The sequence below is a fragment of the Dasypus novemcinctus genome, chromosome 13 (assembly GCF_030445035.2).
Source record: "Dasypus novemcinctus isolate mDasNov1 chromosome 13, mDasNov1.1.hap2, whole genome shotgun sequence".
Lineage (NCBI taxonomy): Eukaryota > Metazoa > Chordata > Mammalia > Cingulata > Dasypodidae > Dasypus > Dasypus novemcinctus.
The window spans coordinates 112,357,876-112,377,424 of record NC_080685.1 but is presented as its reverse complement, the minus strand read 5'-3'; the positions used below and the strand labels follow the sequence as shown (position 1 = coordinate 112,377,424).

Below are 19,549 nucleotides of genomic sequence, written 5' to 3'. Positions count from 1 at the left end.
ATATATTCAAACTTCTCCCATATTAAATAAAATTAGAGGTATCAGAGTACTCCTTCCACTTTTCACTTTGCAAGAAGGGAAACTTTGTCAGGTCAACAGACATCTAGCTAAAAAGTCAAGGCACCTCTTCCTCTTTTAATCAATCAGGTTAAATATTCAGGCCCAATGAAGAAGAAAAGTTCAAGAGTTCAGACCCCTTCAAGAAATCAAGGGTACCCATCTTCACACAGAGGGTGAAAGCAATGCAGGCATGACCTATGTATTGTTTGTTTGGGGTAAGTACTTAATAGGGAATGTAGGAGGCTTTTTATTGTCACTAAAAATAATCAAGTATGGTCTAGACCAGAAAAAAGAAGGAACACTAATTTAGAAGACCCAGAAAGATGAGAAACAACATTTAAAGAGTAAATAGAGGAGTAAAAACCCATAAAAGAGACTAAACAAGAGCAACTAGAAAAATAGAAAGAAACCAAGGAGAGTGGTTTACCCCAAAAAAAAAAGGAAATAAATGGTCAAAAGAATAAAACATTGCAGACTGGTTCAGCAAAAATAAATAATTTTATTTATAAATTATTTATAAGGATTTAGCCATAGGGAGGTATTTGGGGACATTGTAAAGAATCTTATCAGCAGAGGGATGGAGAGAGAATCCAGGACGAGGAGTGAACTGGAAATTAAGGAAGTAGAGGTAGGAAGTCTAGGCTACTCTTTCCAAGAAGGCTGATCATACAATGGGATTGAGAGAAGGAACGCAGGACTGAAGATGTTTCTGGATTGTTTCATTTTGTTTAAGATGGGTAAGCACCATGGGAGTTATGGTCATGGCCAATGGGGTTAACTACCAGGGCAGATGGCCCCTCTTTGGAAATGGTGTTTATGTGTGATGAATCTGGACTCAGATGGGATCTCCCTTCATAGGACTTTCATGCTAATGTGCTGGAGGTGCAGTTAATGTTGGGGTTTAAGATATATTTAGGGGATTTGAATCTCTGGACTGACAATGTGATAGCCAGGTCCTGAGCCTCAACAGACTCCAGCACCTACAATCTGATCTATTGGACTTACCACACTCAGCTAAGATGGAGTTGAAGAAGGACAACCACCACACCATGGAGCCTAGAGTGATTACAACTGAAAATGGGAGGATTGCATCCAGCATCCAGGTGGAATCTGAGCCTCCTCTTGACATAGAGGTGCAATGGACACAACCAATCCAATGTCCACATAGAAGAGGTGGCATTGGATTGGGAAAAGTGGACATGGTGGACGATGGGTATGGGGAAAGGCAGGAAGAGATGAGAGGTGGAGGCATCTTTGGGACATGGAGCTGCCCTGGATGGTGCTTCAGAGGTAATCACCGGACATTGTAAATCCTCACAGGGCCCACTGGATGGAATGGAGGAGAGTATGGGCCATGATGTGGTCCACTGACTATGAGGTGCAGAGGTACCCAAAGATGTACTTACCAAATCCAATGGATGTGTCATGATGATGGGAACGAGTGTTATTGGGGGGGGGAGAGGGGGGGTGGGGGGTGGGGCTGAATGGGACCTCACATATATATTTTTAATGTAATATTATTACAAAGTCAATAAAAAAAAAATTTACACACACACACAAAAAAATAAGATGGGTAAGCATTAAGTATGCAGCCTTTTCATGTGCTGACAGAAAAGAATCCATAGAAAGGAAGATAAGAGAGACCATAACTGATGGACCCCAGGTTTCTCAGGACATGACAGAGGAGCTCTAGAAGCAAAAAGAGGCAGTTATGGGAAACGGACTTTGGCCCAGTGGTTAGGGCGTCCGTCTACCATATGGGAGGTCCGCGGTTCAATCCCCGGGCCTCCTTGACCCGTGTGGAGCTGGCCATGCGCAGTGCTGATGCACGCAAGGAGTGCCGTGCCACGCAAGGGTGTCCCCCGCGTGGGGGAGCCCCACGCGCAAGGAGTGCGCCCGTGAGGAAAAGCCACCCAGCGTGAAAAGAAAGAGCAGCCTGCCCAGGAATGGCGCCGCCCACACTTCCCGTGCCGCTGACGACAACAGAAGCGGACAAAGAAACAAGACGCAGCAAATATACACCAAGAACAGACAACCAAGGGAGGGGGGGAAATTAAATAAATAAATAAATCTTTAAAAAAAAAAAAAAAAAAGAGGCAGTTACTCCCCAAAACAAGCAGTGTAGACAGGATTTTGGAGCAGGATTTTAAATGTTTCCATCTGATCACTTTTTATAAAGTAGGAGACCTAATCAAGTAAGAGGGGCTTGAGGTTAAATTGTGAATATCTAAATAGATATTATGAGTAATGGGAGGGGGAAAGCGAAGGGACACCAAGCAGCACTGATAATGGAAACCATGTGTTAGGAAAAGAACCAATAAACATGATTGTGTAAGTTTTCTACAAAAAGGCTTACCTGTCCAAGATGTATAACAAAGAAAACCAGAAATTGGACCAAGTTTTGCCAATCCATATGCAGAAAAAAGAAACAAAAAAGTGAGTTGAAGATAATGGTAACAGGGTGTTCAATCTGGAAAGAGGAGAAGACACAAATGGAGACCAAAGAGTAACCCTTATAAAAGTGAGGATGGAAAAGAGCTGGATAAAAAATGAAGTTGTGGCCAAAAAAATTAAAATACTGGAAATGGTAGAATTTGAGATGGGGAGAAGGAAAGAAGACTTAACAAAAAGAGGTATGGACGCTGTCAGATAAGAGCAACGAAGAAGGAGTTCGCACAGCCAGAAGACACTGGGGAGTGTTGACTCACCTCACAAAAAGATGATATGCATGCAAGAGTGATGTGAACTGTCAGATATTCTTGGTGGCAATAGTGATTCCACTGTTTTTGTTGATGTTGTTATCATCAGCATTTAACTTATGTTCTCTTTACAGGGCAAACTTGGTATTTGAAGACATTGCTAATTACTATGACTAATAAAATTATATTTTAAAAGTGGATTCCAATAATATATTTCAACTTATTTTCTTGATTTAATGCCGTGAAAAGCTTTTTCCATATCCATTTAAAAAAAACAAAACATAAATCCACATGCCTGGATATTGATCTTGATAAATTTCTTCTGTTTTCTCTGACTTCAAAGTTGTTTCATCTATCATTTCATATGTCAATGTTTCCTTTTCTGCTATTTTAGCTAATGGTATGCCATCTTTGCATTCTTGCTCTTCATGTTTTAAAAGTCTAATGTGACACAGAAAATAATTCTATGAAAATAAATGAATAATCACACCAACAAAATATTGAACTATTAGCAAATTACCTAAAATTCCACATTTATAATTGAAATAACTTCTTAGGTTTAATAAATGCTATGGTTAATACTTTCTATAATTTAAACATTAAATCTTTATTCTGTACTTTCTAATTCTTTCCATGTAAGAAATATAATAAGTCATCATTAAAAAATTAAATCTGGAAGGGTTTTAGGAATCCTCATTTCATTTTAAAAGGTGAAGAAATATTACCCAATTAAGTTAGTGATACAGTGAGCTCAGAACAGTCTTCTGAAATCCAATAGTCTGTCAATATTTCCTTCCTTTACAAAAAAAAAAAAAAAATCCAACCCAAATCAGGATTAAAACCAAAATCTTTTTACAGTACATTTTCAACGGTATGCTTTACACATGTTGAGAAAAACTTTTTTCAGAAAAACTTTATTTCAACATCAAATAAATAACACTCAAAAGGTAGCTCAAAAATATGGAAATATTACTTTAAAAAATCCTGTCCAAACACATTTACCTTATTTAATCCTAAAAACAGAAGTCTTAACTTCAATTTCATCTATTTCCTTTATGGTTTATTCTTTATGTCTTATTTAAGAAGTCCTTCCTTACTCCAAAATGATAAAAATCCTCTTACACTTTTTCCTGTCAGGGTTAAAGTTACACTTTTCATACTTTTTACAAGTGTTTTAATTCATACGTAAATCCTTAATCCTTTCTTTCTTTCTTTCTGATACTATGGTAGTTTCCTATTGATACTATAGTAGTAAGTTTTTAATATCTTCTTTCACCATTTACTTCCTTTAAATTTTTCAGGATGTTTTCTAAGTCTGCATTTTACTTTTTATCCAGTTTGATACTTTTTATTAAAGTTTAGTCTATTTGTATTTATTGTGATTACAGACATATTTTGGGATTTCTTTCTACCACCTTATTTTGTGTTTTCTATGTATTCTCTGTCTTATTTTTTTCTTCTATTTTCCATCTTTTTTTTTTCTTTCTGGGAAATTACCACAACTTCTTTTCAATTTTTTTCATTTCTGCTGTTGTATATTTAATCTCCAAAAGCCATTTTTGGTTCTCTAAACGTTTCACAGTTGACCATTTCTTCCCCTCTCTTTCCGATGATCTAATGACAAGTTTGTGATGATTGTTGTTTAACTTTCTTCTCCCTGTATCGCCTACTTCCTCCAAGCTTCTTTGATTTTCATTTCTATCATGCTATAAATTGTCCTAAAATGTCTCATGATTGAGTTTTCTGCTCATATTTAATAATGAAGCACTAAAATGGTAATAAATGGCTCTATGCAGTGATGGAGTTATCAACTAGTAAATTTCACTGGGGGATGATTTGGGACTTGGTTGAGGTACAGCCAGCTGTTTTTATCTATAGGTCTTTCCTTTGGGCTGGTCATTTTTCCCAGAAAAGAATTTCTTGACCTACTATAAACTTTCTCAAAATCAATCAGAAGGAGACTAGAAGTCCCCTTGATTTGAGTATAGTAATTGTACTCTCAGCTCTGCTTGGTGTCCCCACACCCAGTATCTCTGTTTAATCTGTCTAAACAATAAACTTCCAGCCTCCTGTTGGAGTGGAGGAAGAAAGAACAGTCTCTTGCTTATGAGAGGTATGGAAGGGGATCTAAGTTCCAAACGCTTCTTATCAGCTTATTGATTTTAGTCCCAGCTGCACCACCACTTCCAAAAGTACCTGGTATCTCTAATTCCTGAACTTGGATTGGGGTGATTGTTCTGCAGCATGCATCAATCTGCTTCTGGGCTCTACCCACTCCCATATTCAGTTTCCACTTAACCATCTGTTTTCTTAATCATTTATCCATCTGTTTCAAACCCCCAAAATTTCACTGGTATCTCTCACCTTCTTTTATCTTATCTTCATTTTCTTATAGGTTTCTTCCCTTTAAATTCTTTATTGTCATTTTAGTGGGATTTTAAGGAAGGAGCAGCAGTAAAAGCACATGTTCAACCTACCATGTTTAAATAGATGTTAAGTAATAGTATTTTCAAATATTTTAACTCTACCATCATTTTATTCTTTCCTTCTAGGACTACTGTCTTAAGAATGTTAATAGTTATAGTTCAATTGTCGTTGGCTCATAACTCTTCTCTCATTCATTCCAGATCTTTATTTCTTCCTAATGCTTTCTGGGAGGGCCCTTGTTCTCTTCTTGGTCCTACAGCTTATTAATTTATTCATCATCTATGTCCATTCTATTTTTCACCCCATCAATTTCTGGTTGCTATTTTTAAAATTATTATCTGTTTATTACCCATTGCTTCCAATTGCTTTTATTAATCCAAGTTTCTGCTCCAAATTAATAATACATTCTCTTATTTCTTTCAGGATATTTATTATGCTTAATTTCAATTCTTTTCCTTCTGGTCTATTATTTCTGCCTCACTTAGTAAAGACAGAAATCTAAGATGGGAGAGAGCAAAGCCCAGAGGCAAATTAATTCATGTTGCAGAAACCCAGGAAGTACCTAAACTCTCTAAGTACCTCGGAAAAGGGGCAAGATATACTGGGACTGAAATCAGGAAGACTTGAAGTCTATCTGAGAAGCAATTAAAACCAAGACTCCCTTCCCTAATTTATCCCATTATTTTTCTCTGTAAGCTCAGATTCCCCTGGAGTCACCTGCTAGGATGGCTGGCAAAGTTTCATGAAGGTTGTTGCTTAAGCCCAGGCCTATCTTGTAAAGAGGCAGAGGTGGTAAATACATCTCAGGGCAGAGAACTTCTGGCTATCCAACTGAGATATAATCACTCCACTCCCTATGATCAGCCAAACACCCCCAGCCCCACCTCTGCCCCACTGGGTGGACACACATGTACATGGGTATACACACACGAATGACCGGCACCTCAAGGAATCTCTAGTACCTCCACCTGCAGTACTGCTCTTTTTGCAAACTGTAATCTTAGAGCCTTGTGGTACAGGAGGGGTAGAAGACTGCCCCTGACTGCCTCCTTCTGTAAATGATCTACTTATTCACCACCACCCTTGGCCATATTGAGTGCTGAGGTGAAAATACCTCTCCATCCCTCAGCTGACTTTACTGGTGGTGCTGTTTTTCTGCCTTGCAATGGTGATAGGGCAGATGTTAATCTACCTAGAGGACTATGGAAAGAAAAAAAAAGAACATGTCATTGTTCCAGTCTTTTCTCTATTTACTTTGGCTGCCATTTCCTATCCATAGTTCATACCCAGAACAAACTATTAATACTTTTTGCCTTCCTGGGATTTCTCAGTTCTTGATTAGTTTCTCATATCCAAAAACCTCCCTCTCACTTTTTTTTAGGCACATTCAGGGTTGGTTTGAGGGATAAAGCAAGCAGCCAGTGTTGAATTGCCTAGCTTGTCAGGAACCACTTCCCTTAGATTTTTAAACTCCAGAACCTGAACCAACCTTCATATGGCAATTTAAGTTTTTCACTGTGAGAATGGTTTACCACTAACCATATGTTTTGTTGAAATTTTACTTTTAAAAAAAAATCTCATCTTATTTTACCTTGTTTTTGTGATCCTTTCTTCCTTGTGCATCCCTCGACTCATTGTTGTCTTATCAGTAGATATATATGTCTTTATAGTTTTTTCTGGAAAAAAAAACTACGGTGTAGCTTGCTATAAAAATACATTCACTGTTATTAAAAGGGGAAAGGGAAAAAGGGGGAGGATGTTGGGTATATGAGAATCCCCTATATTCTATACATCACTTTACTGTAACTCATAGCTTCTTTGAACACACAAGGAAAAAAAATAAGACACTGGGGTAATAAATGGAAGGAAATGTCACTGTACATATGAGACAACAGATCTTATGTGAGGGGTCAGGAGCAAGGCATACGGGAATCCCCTATATTTTTAAAGTAACATTTATGTAATCTAAGTATTTTTTTTAATTTAAAAGTATATATTTTTAAAAATTTATCAAATTACACAGTTAAAAAAAGTGAACTTTATTACATGCCAATTCCATGCCAATAAAGCCTTTTTAAAAAAAGAAAAGGAAAAGCTAACTCCATCCTTTGGGAATTGTATGACTAAGGGTGAGTATATGACCTCTATGGAATTTCTTTTCTTTATGTGTAAATGACACTAATAATAAATTATTATGTACCCTCATAATAGCCTAGTACTCAGGCTATTTTAAGGATCAAATGACATGATTGTAAAATATTTTACAATTTTCTCAAGAGCTATCTGCACACAATCAAGTATTACTGCTGACATGAAAAAAATACATTCACATTAGTTTTTCATATAAAAGAGAATGTGACAGGGAAGCAGATGTGGCTCAAGAGACTGGGCTCTCGTCTACCATATGGGAGGTCCAAGGTTCAATTCCCGGGGTCCCCTGGTGAAGGTGAGTTGGCCCAAACAGAGTCCTGGACCACGTGGAGAAAAACAATGAAAGAAGAAGTAGACCAGGGAGCTAAGGTGGCTCAAGAGATTGAGCACTTCTCTCCCACTCCAAAAGGTCCCAGGATCAGTTCCTGATGGTGCCTAAAGAGAGGACAAGCAAACAAAGAAGAATGCACAACAAATGGAGACAGAGAGCAGACAACAGGGGAGAGGGGGATGGATAAATAAATAAGAATAAAATGTTTTAAAATAATAATTATCTTGCTAGATTGTGTGTAAATAAGGTCAACTTGGACCTAGCTGTGACCAATGAAATAGTAAAAGCTTAATGGCAAGGTCTTTTAAGAAGAGAGAGAGAGAAAGAATGTGATAGCTATGGCTATTGGTACTCAAAAGTGTATCTTTATTTCCCACCTCTTCATTAGGCTTTAATATTGTATCCCCAATACCTTCAAGTGTTTCTTGAATATAGCATAATTTCCAGACTCTTCATTCTGATAGTTATCCCTCTGAGGGCAGTTTCTATTTTGTCCAGCTCCCTCTCCTGTGCAACTTTTTTCTTCTTACATCAATGGGCTTATGAAAAAAATAATTTTAATTTACTTTAAATTCCACACTAAAGATAATGGTAAGTGTTAGTATCACCTCCTCAGGGAACATTATCAAAACAAACACTGAAAGAACTGGTGTCTGAACTGTTGAACAAATTTCATGATTGACTAAGCACTAAAAGAACACATCTATCAACATTCTTCAGCTAGAACAAGATAAAAAGGATTGAGCTTCGAAATATGAAAAGGAGGCATCTCTTTCTGATTACTGAAGGAAATATAATAAGAGACCAAATTAAGATGATGTGCTGCATGGAAATACATTGTTATTAAAAATGTAAGCTAAAAAGCTATCCAAGAATTAATGTATGATAAAAAAAAAAAGCTTTAACTGGAAAGGGAGTATGCTTCAGACAAATCAAATAAGACAGAATGAAATAGGCCACAGGCAAGAATAGTTCTTACAGAACAGAAATAACAGAAATCTCACATCAGGCATAAAGCCAATAGGTGCAATAGCAGCAAAGGATATCTATTTAGTGATGGGACTCATGTTACAGAAAGAGAAATATTTTTCCCTTGGAGTCAGTCTCAGTCAGGACACAAAGACTACAGTACTAAGGATGGCTGTAGAAAGACCATTTACTGCAACTAGACCTGAAGAATAAAACTTTGGAGCCCACACGCTGAGATAAGATGAGCAAAACAGACTTTAAGAGAGATTCCACTAGATTCAAAAGTATCCTTGAATCAAATCCATTCTAAATATGCAACAGAGCAGGGGAAAGCAAGCTTTTTCTGAAGAGTGCCAAAATATTTTAGACTTTGCAGATCAGGAAATATCACATAGGTATTCAGAGATATTACATAAGTACTCATAAAACAAAAAGGAAATTTTCACAAAAGTTTTATTGATGAAATTCAATATATAATAATTACTGAGTATATTATTTTATTAATACAGGTATATTAGGGTAGATTGAATTTTGTGACCCAATTTAGGCATGTTCTTAATCTTAATACATGCTTATGGTTGTGAACCCATTGTAAAAAGGACTTTTGATAAGGTTATTTTTAGTTAAGGTGTGGATTACTGGAGGCTTATAAAAAGGATCTGGAAGCCATAGAGGCCAGAAAGCAGAGAATATCACCTTGTGACAGGAGGTAGAAATACAAGTAAAGGAATCCCAAAGACTGCTGGCAGTCAGCATTAGACTGCTACAGACTCCAGGGAGAAAGCACAGCCTCACTGAAAGCTTGATTTTGGACTTCTAGCTCATGGATTATACAAAACTGGTGGCAGGCCAGGTTTGGCCTCATAAGTTATAGTTGATCAATCTCTGCAGTTGAATGTGTGCTGTATCCAATTTCTGCTTTGACTTTGCAGTGTCTCATATATCCTTGCTAACATCCTTATCACTAAACATCCAATACCATAGGAAAAGTTTTTCAGTCTCACTATTAATCAAACAATGCAAAAAATAAGTTGTTTTTTTCTATAAGACAAGTAAAAATTAAAAAGGTCAATAAAACTCATTGTTGATGAGGGGATGGCAAAATGGTCACCCTCATGAACCATCACTGATGGTGGTGTAAACTGTTACATCCTTTCTGGAGAACAATTTAGCAATATAAATAAAAGCTGAAGAAATTAAAGATCTATGATTCAGTGATTCTCCTTTTATCAACTTTGGATTATTTAAATAAATTATTGTGGATATATTCAGTGCTTCCATTTGAAATGACAATTTAGAGGACTTTCAGTTAAAGATGTTAGAATTGTCACTACTCCACTTTCCTCTGATGATAATTTTAAAATTCTACTTATGATGAAACTAGCAATCAACTACAACTTCAAATCACAGGTTATGAAGAAGAGTTACTAAATGCAGTGAAAGTTACACAAAATTTAGTAAAAACCAAAGCAGACAAATATTTCTGCAGCTCTTGAACAAGAAGAATCATCTGAAGTTAGTAAACCCTGACTGCAAATCAGGGATTTTCCCTTCAACAACAAGGTCCATAAGTGCAAAAAAGTCAATGAATCCTGTTTGATACCAAGTAGTGACAGGGGAGGTGGAGTTAAACAAGAAAAAGTACATATAGTGCATTTTTTAAAGAAAAACCCAGCAGCGAACTCAGTATACAGACATAATCCCAGGGCAGAATGTTAGTAAGAACAGTCAACATAATCCAAGCTTCTCTAACTCAAGCCCTCATACCATCCTCACATTATTTTCCTGGAAAATGCTGACTCAGAAAAAAATAATGCCCCATTTAAGGATGAGTAATAGAAAGAAATCAGCATAGGACAAACTCAAGATACTATAAGAAAAATAAACTAAAGAACAGGCAAAATACATATACAATTAAACAAAGAAAAATACTCAATAATCATTCCTTCATAAATCAAGCAAATGGATGAACAAAATAGCCATTTCCAAAACAGCTCAAATAAGAGATATAAGGATACAAAGAAAGATGATGTAACAACTTAAAAGAAATGACTCAGGAAATAAGTGGAAGAGGAATGTAAAAGCAAAATGCAAAATAAACACTGCTGAAAACAGGTCAGGCCATGAAAGACAGGTTTGAAAAATATTAAACAAAATAAAATGGAAAAGAACTGAAAGATTAAAGTATTAGTGAAATATGATATGGAAAAGAGATCCAAAATGTATAATGGGTATCTGAAGAAAAGAACAGATGAAATGGGTCATTTTGAAAAACTGAAAAGGGAACTCTGTATTTTATGCATGATTTTTCTGTAAACCTACAACTTCTCTAATAAAAAGCAAAAAATGAAGAAATTTTTCTAAAATAAGTAAGATTTGAATCTCCAGAAAATCACTACCAAGGCACAAAAAAGGTAGCCTATGGCCATAATTTTTATTCTGGCACATCTGAAGAAATTATCAAGAAAGAAGAAGAGTAAGAGAAATGAAAAATATGAAAGAAAGGTTAAATAGTATAGAGGATAGAGGGATAAATCTAACACAAACAAATCAGGAATATGGAAAGAGAGAAAATAGGAAATTCTATAATTGAATGTTTTCCAATATTCAGTTTCATAGAACCCAACATATTTGAAGTAGAATAAACATATGCATGTACATACATGCACAAACACACACACAACATAGTGAAACTGCAGAATGCCAAAGCCAGAGAAGATCATAATGGTAGCCAGAAGTAGAATGCTTAACCACTTTAACGTCTGAATTACCATTACTAAGAAGACCAAATACCCTGACATAGAGAAGCATGTGGAAAAGCTCCTAAGCACCATATGTTTAAGAAGGAAAACAATTAGTCTAAGAATGAGTTTCTTGATAGCAAGAAATTTAAGCAGAAAACAATGGTATAATATCTTTAATGTACTATTGTGGCAGTTTGAGATTATTTATGTATTCAAAAAGAGATTATGTTTGTAAACTGCTCTGTTCCTCTGGACATGATACCCTATGAGTGTATTAAATCCAAAGGTTTTACATTTACTTGATTAAATCAAGATTAGGGCTCTGATTCTACCAAGTCAGTAGGGGGTAACTCAGGGTTCAATCCTTGTTTCCTTGGTGGGCTGATAAAAATGGGCACTCACTCAAGAGACAGAAGAAGATACACAAGCTCAATAGATACCAGAGTAGAGTATTTTGTCAGCTTTGATCCTGCAGCCTAGGGAGAGAGATAAGCCATTCATCTGATAGTTTACAGTTGACCTTGTGAAGAGAACAGAGTAGCTGAGCCCTATGCCAGGCTACAGCTGAGATAGGAAGAATCTGGGACCAGGGAGCCCTAAGATGAAGAAGGAAGGCTGAATCCTCACAGAGACTGGCAACAGACTTTGGTATCTCTTATGGTAGTTTGAGTTGGACTCTTTAGGGCCTTGTAACTGTAAACTTTTACCCCAAATAAATACCCTTTATAAAAGCCAACAGATTTCTGGTATTTTGCATCAGTACACCTTTGGCTGACTAATACAACTACAGAAAAATAAATATCAGCCTAGAATTCTATACCTGGTAAAAATATATATTTCAAAAATAAAGCAAAATAGACATTTACAGGCAAACCAAAAATCAAGTCTAATATAAAGAGAATTCTAAAGGAGTTCCAAAAGAAGAATTCTGATCCCAGATGGGAGATCTAAGATGCAAGAAATAACTATAAGCAGAGAAAGTAATGAATATGTACATAAATCTGAACAATTACTGCTGCACACTATTTCTTGTGGATTAAAAACGAGGTAGAACTAAAATACATAATAATAGCATGAAAGTCAGGAAAAGTGATCAGAATTAAAGTGATTTATATTTTCTGAAAGAAGATAAATTGATTAAGTTTACATTTTGATCAACCAAATGTGTATCTTAATATTTCTAGAGTAACTGCTAAAAGAACAAAGAAACAAAATGTATAAAATCTAATCTAATAGGGGGGAAATGAAATATACCTCTGCAATCAGTCTAAAAAATGATACATAGAAAAGGGAGAACAAAAAGAAATCACAAAATAAGGTGACAGAAATAAATAGAAATATATTAATATTACAATCAGTATTGCAGGCTTGAATTCTCTAAAAAGGCAAAGATAGACTAGGAAAATAATCTAGTTATATCCTATTTAAAAGACAAATCCTAAAACATAGGGATATGATGGGATGAAAGTAAAGGATGGGGGAAAGATATACCTGGCAACTATTAAGCAAAATTAAAATATTATATTTAATATCACAAAAAATAGATATTAAGGCATAAGAATTCACTAGGCATAAAGGCCATTATATAAGGCTTAATGGTTCAATTCCCTAGGAAAATAAGGTTCAATTCCCTAGGAAAATTTAGAACAATTCTAAATTTGCATGCACATAATAATGTAGCTTTAAACTTTATAATGCAAAAACTGAGAGAACTATAAGGAAAAACAAATTAATCTAGTATGACAATGGGATATTTTAACAAACTTCTTTCAATTAATAAGCCAAAAACAACAACAAAACCACCCAGTAAGGATACAGAAGGTTTTAAAAATCCAATGAAGAAATTTTGCCTAGCAGATATGTATAAAACATAACACTCAAAACTGGAGAATATATGTATGTATAAACACACATGGCATAGTTTGAAAATCAACCACCTAGTGGGTCCTAGTGCAAGTCTCAACAAATTTCAAATAATATACCATCATACAGCACAAAGTATATGACCACAATGCAATTAATTGAGAAATAAAGAAAATAGTAAAATCCTTGAAATTTGGAAATTAAGAAACAGACCTAAATAACTCATGGTTCAAAGAAAGAAATCATAATGGAAATTTGGAAATATTAAGAACTAAATGCTAAGACACTAAATATTAAATCTGTGAGATGCATCTAAAGAGGTACTTAGAGGTAAATATATAGCTTTAAATGCTTAGATTAGAAAATGATAGAAACTGATCATCAAAATTAAGCATGTAAATTAAGAAATTAGAAAGAGTAAAACCTTAAAAATCTAAAGAAAATAGAAAGAAATAATAAAAATTATACCTGACATTTGAAATAGAAAACAAACAATAGAGAATATCAAAATATTAATGACTTTAAAAGATACAAATACAGGGAACACATGCAGCTCAAGTGATTGAACACCTGCTTCCCATCTATGAGGTCACAGGTTCAATTCCTGATACTTCCTAAAAACAAACAAACAAAAAAAAAACCAGCTCTTATTGGGGAGTGGATGTAGCTCAGAGGTTGAGCCCCTGCTCCCCATATACAAAGACCTGGGTCCAATTCCTGGTACCTCCTGAAAAAAAAAAAAGGTATCAATTCTTCCTTGGTTCCTCTTTACATTTAATATATCTAACTAAAATCTCAAAAGTTTTTTAATTTTTTATGTTTTGGTGGAACTTAACAAGATGATTAAAAATTTTAACTATTAGAATAAAAGGCCACAGATTGTCAAGATCTTCTAGGGGAAAAAATGAAATAGGGTCTTGTCCTACTAAATACCAGAACCAACAGAAAACCTTTATTATTAAAACAGGGTAGTACTGGCAAATAGATAGGCAAATTTACAGATTACATAAAAAAGATCACAGAAACAAGACCAAGTACATATGGCTCTTTGATGATGACAGGTGTTATGTAAAATCAGTGGGAAAAATTGAGTTAGAAAAAAATAGGCCATAAGGGAAAAAACGAAATTTTATTTCTTGTCTCACACCACAAAGCAAACAAAAGCAAAAACAGATTAAAAAAAAAACAAAAAAACAAAAAAAACCTCCAGAGTAAGGACTTGAATGAGAGATTAAAACTTTAAGAAAAACAGTTAATTTTCTGACCTTCCTTGAGATAGGGAAAGATTTATAAACAAGACATATAAAGCTAAGCATAACATATATTTGAAACTTAACTGTATTAAGATTAAGAATTTATTAAACTCCATCTTGAAGAAAATAAAGACAAGTTGCATTCTGTGAGATATTTGCAAAACTTCTGTGGTACATACCATTCGAAAATGACCACCATTAATTGCTTCCTTCCTTGTCCACGCATGCCACTCAAAAAAGTGGGGTCTATTTCCCCTCCTCTTGACCCTGGGCTTGCCTTTGTGACTCCCTTTGACCAAGAGAGTGAAGTGGAATCAATTCTGTTAGTTCGAGGCTTCCTTGGCTCTTTGAGGCCTGACAGCTTCCACTTCACCTCCTGCATTACGATTACTCGGAAGACCAACTACCCTAACATGGAAAAGCATGAGGAAAGCTCCTAACACCAGACGCACGTGAAGCCTCATTCACCCACGATCCGCCCCAGGCCTGCACAGCTGCCCCCACGGGCTCGTGCACCTCCGGCCCCTCCCCGCCGAGGCTCCTCAGGCCCGATCCTCTCCTTACCCGCGCAGTGCTGTAGCCACTTGGTCGCCTCGGCCCTCCAAAGGTCCGGTCCACACACGCCTGAAAGCCCCAGGCCAGGGCCAGCCTCCAACGCCCTCCTCGCCGTAACCGCCAGACCAACCCCGACTCGCCACGAGCTCCCTCGCACCCGGCCAGGCCGACCAGGGCTGAGGCAGAGAAGTGGGCCGTTTCCTGGCGCAAAGGATGCTGGGGCGGGACATGAGCCGGAAGCTGACGCAATGGATGCTGGGGTGAGGGGGGGACTTGGGCCGGATGCTGGCGCAAAGGATGCTGGGAAAGGATCAGGGAACTAGGACTGACACGTGGTGTGGAGGTGGCCTCTTCCTTCTAGATTCCCACCCTAGTGAGTCCACATCCCTTTTGATCCATGAGGACCAAGAAGTGTGCACTAAGGCACAAAATGTGCACTAGGGGTTAAAGACCTCTACCACTTGCAGGCCTACCCTGGGTGTGACCGAAAGATGGAAGAAAAAAGTAACTGCAGAACAGGCGAAGTTCTGGGATCTTTGAAAGAGGTGACATATATTTTAAGATTTTCATACCCTGTCATTAAAAAGCTCCAGTTATTAGTAAAGGATTGTATATGGGAACAGAATATGATGGGTCAAAAAAGTGTGTAGGAATTTATTGGGGACTGCTATATCTAAGACTGTGTTTAAGAAGAATAAACTTCCCAATTTTAATATTAATAAGCATAAATATATAACCATACAACAATAAAACTTGAGTATGGACTTCATTCTTTGGGAAGCTGTTTAGTAAGAGGGGTTTTGGGTGAGGGGGTGGGGAAGAGAGATAATTACTTTAAAAGGAAAATCATTTTGGCAATAATGTTACCTTATGTGCCAATAATCATCCCTATTTGAATAAAATTAGCCAAAAATTTGAGACATAACTCAATAACCTATCAGTTAACATACTATCTAAAACAAAATAAAATAAAGACATTATGGACAGCTGCCCTGAAGCCAGCTCCTCTTTCAGCCTTCCCTGTATCAGCAAGTAGCATTTCTTTCCAATGGTTTAAACCAAAAAAACATGGAAATCATCCTTGAGACTTCCCTTTCCATTACCCACTGCCCTAATTCAATCAGTACTGGGTCCTCTGGAATCCACCTACAAACTATGTGTTTAGTCTGTCATTTTGTTCCATTGCAAATATTTCTGCTATAGGCAAAGCAATGATCTTCAGGCAATTAAGTGAGCAGATGTTTAGTGATGTGACAGTGCTACTGCTGGTTTTATGGGAATCCAATTCAAGATCCTGAGTCTTCATATATATCTTTTCCTAAAACCATAAGAATTTGCCTTTCTAACCCCTCTTTCAAAATCTCCCTTCACCCATTTTACAAGAGAAAAACAAGTCCTCACCCATCTTGAATCCTACTATGGCACTTTCCGAGGGCGGCAGGAATACCAAACAAAGAATCAATGGAAAAAACAAACCAAAAAACTGGGAGGCAGCAAGACAAGTCTTTTAATGATTAATCAAAACATTATCAGCCTTCCCAGTTTTTCTCAGTTTTTACATACTTCTCTTAAGAGTGAAGCGTGGTACTAGAGGTGGCAGCTGTTGGAATGTCCTGAAAATCAGATATATTGTACAATGTGGGCAGTGGGATTGATGAGGAGTTTGTTTTAATGGTCACATCTCTTCCATAGAAGAGTGTCAAAGAAGTCATTGCTCTTAATGGAGAGTATAGAGAATGCAAAACAAGAAATATCACTAAATATGTTTTTTTCCATGTATTAAAATGTAAGCAGGAGGGCAGCAAGATGGCAGCGGAGTAAGGATCTCCTACAGTTAACTCCTGCTACAGGGTAGTTAGTAAACACCCAGAGCTATCTGAGCTAGCTGAAGCACCTGTCTGGGGACTCCATGAGGCCAGAAGAGCATCCTGCAACATCCTTGAAGGAGTGGAAGGAGGAGGCTGCCCATCTGCAGAGAAGACCCATGAGTAGAGGCTCCACACCCCGGAGGCCAGTGCCCATCCTCCATTGGAGGCACAAGCCGCCTCAGGAGCTGTTCTGCAGCTGGAATTGAAAGCTCTACTTCCCAAAAATGGGGGAGGAAGAGACGGTTGGGCACCAACTTCAGCTACTGATGAGTAAATTCAGGGAGCTAAAGTATAATCCTGAGAACAGCTAAAGCTTGAGCCTGTCCGAGTCAGAGAGAGGCTGGGAGCCGCCATCTTAACTCCACACCTGGCACGAGGGGAAGTGGGGCGGACTGAGATTCCAGTGCTGGTGGGGACTGGCTTCTTTCCATCAAGGTCAGATTGCAGCTGTAGCCTAAGACCCAGTGTCACCTCCAACAGGGAGGAAGCTGCAGGGACCTGCACCAGCCTCTCCAGGAAATTACTGGCCAAGTCGCAGAGGCCAGTGATTGTCCTACTCTGGTGGTGCAAGCCACCCCAGGAGCTATTCTGTGGCTGGAATTGGAAGCTCCATTTCCCAAAAACAGGGGAGGAAGAGACTGTTGGGAGCCAATTTCAGCTACTGATTGGTAGACTCAGATGGCTAAGGAATAACCTTAGGAACAACTGGGGTGTGAATTTATCTAAGTCGGAAAAAGGCAAGTGACTGCCATTTTGACTCCTCCCCCATCCTGAGGGGAAGCTGGGCTGACCAAATATCATAGTGAAGGTTGGAATTGGTTTCTTTCACCCGTATCAGCCTGCAGCCTTAGCCTAGGCTTCAGTCCCACCTCTGACAGGGAGGAGGCTGGCTAGCTCAGCACCAGTCTATCCAGGTAACTGAGGGTAACTTTGGCTGGCACAAACAATAATTAAGTCTACTGGGGCAACTGCGGCCATCTTGGACCTCTACTGCATAGATTGCTGCCCACACCTGCAGCTCCATCCATGTTGGGATGAACATCCAAGTTGGGAGAAGGTTCATCCGTCCCTGGGGCAATGAGCGCAGCTTGAGCCTCCACAGTTTATAGCACCAATTACATCCGTGGCTCCTACTACACAATCAGCAAGGGAGAAAGGGAAGGAAGCCCTAAACTAAAGAGAAAAACTGCACCCAGAAGAAGTACTCCAGTAATCCAGATGCCAAGACACTAACCAAAAATTACAATCCACACCAAGAAACAGAAAGCTATGGCCCATTAAAGGAACAAGATTAGCCTCCAGATGACATAAAGGAGTTGAGACAACAAATCATAGATATTCAAACAAATCTCCTTAATAAATTCAATAAGATGGCTAAAGAGATTAAGGATACTAAGAAGACCCTGGATGAGCACAAATCAGAATTTGAAAGCCTGCATAGAAAAATAACAGATCTTATGGGAATGAAAGATGTAATAAATGAAATTTAAAAAACATTGGAATCATATCATAGCAGATTTGAGGAGGCAGAAGAAAGGATTTGTGAGCTTGAAAAAATAGTCTCTGAAAGTGAGCATACAAAAGTACAGATGAAGAAAAGAATGGAAAAAATTGAACAAGGTCTCAGGGAACTAAACAGTCAGAGATGTGCAAACATATGTGTCATGGGTGTCCAGGAAGGAGAAGAGAAGGGAAAGGGGGCAGAAGAACTATTTAAAGAAATAACGTTAGAAAATTTCCCAACCCTATTGAAAGACATAGATATCCATGTCCAAGAAGCACAATGTACTCCCATCCAAAAAAATCTGAATAGACCAACTCCAAGACACATACTCATCAGAATGTCAAATGTCAAATGACAAAAAGAGAATTCTGAGGACAGCAAGAGAAAAGAAAACAGCATAACATGTAAGGGATACCCAATAATATTAAGTGCTGATTTCACACCAGAAATCATGGAGGCAAGAAGACAGTGATCTGATATATTTAAGATACTGTAAGAGAAAATCTTCCAGCCAAGAATTTTATATCCACAATACTGTCTTTCAAAAATGAGGGCATGATTAGAATAGCCACAGGTAAACAGAAACTGAGAGAATTTCTAAGCAAGAACCCAGATTTTCAGGAAACACTAAAGGGTGTGCTAGAGCCTGAAAAGAAAAGACAGGAGAGAGAAGCATGGAAGAGAGTCTAGAAATGAAGATTATATCAATAAAAGTAACTAAAATTGTCAAAAGAGTGGTGAAAATAAAATATGACAGATAAAACTCAAGTAGTCAGGAATAAACTTAGCCAATGAAGTAAAGCACTCATATTCAGAAAACTGCAACCCAATGTTAAAAGAAATCAAAAAAGTCCCTAATAACTGAAAGAACATTCATGCTCATGAATTGGAAGACTAAATATCATTAAGATATCAATTCTACTCAAATTGATATACAGATTCAATGCAACCCTGATAAAAATTCCACCAGCATGTTTTTTTTAAATTGAAAACACAATTAGCAAATTTATTTGGAAGAGTAAGCAAATTTATTTGGCCCTGAATAGCCAGAAATATCATAAAAGGAAAAGTGAACCCTCATCTCTGGACTTTAAATCATACTATCAATCTATAGTGGCAAAAACA

At 37.3% G+C, this 19,549-nt stretch overlaps 1 protein-coding gene across 1 annotated transcript in view; it reads right to left on the bottom strand.

The window, feature by feature from the left end:
• The window catches only part of DNAH14 (dynein axonemal heavy chain 14), a 499,447-nt gene extending 484,248 nt beyond the window's left edge, over nt 1–15,199 (bottom strand). The window contains exons 1-4 of the mRNA XM_058275282.1: nt 15,062–15,199; nt 8,081–8,207; nt 6,778–6,862; nt 3,081–3,200 (exon numbers count right to left, since the gene is read on the bottom strand). Coding sequence (XP_058131265.1) covers nt 3,081–3,200; nt 6,778–6,821 — 164 coding nt within the window. The 5' untranslated portion in view covers nt 6,822–6,862; nt 8,081–8,207; nt 15,062–15,199. The remainder of the gene's footprint in view (nt 1–3,080; nt 3,201–6,777; nt 6,863–8,080; nt 8,208–15,061) is intronic.
• Nucleotides 15,200–19,549: the final 4,350 nt, after the last annotated feature.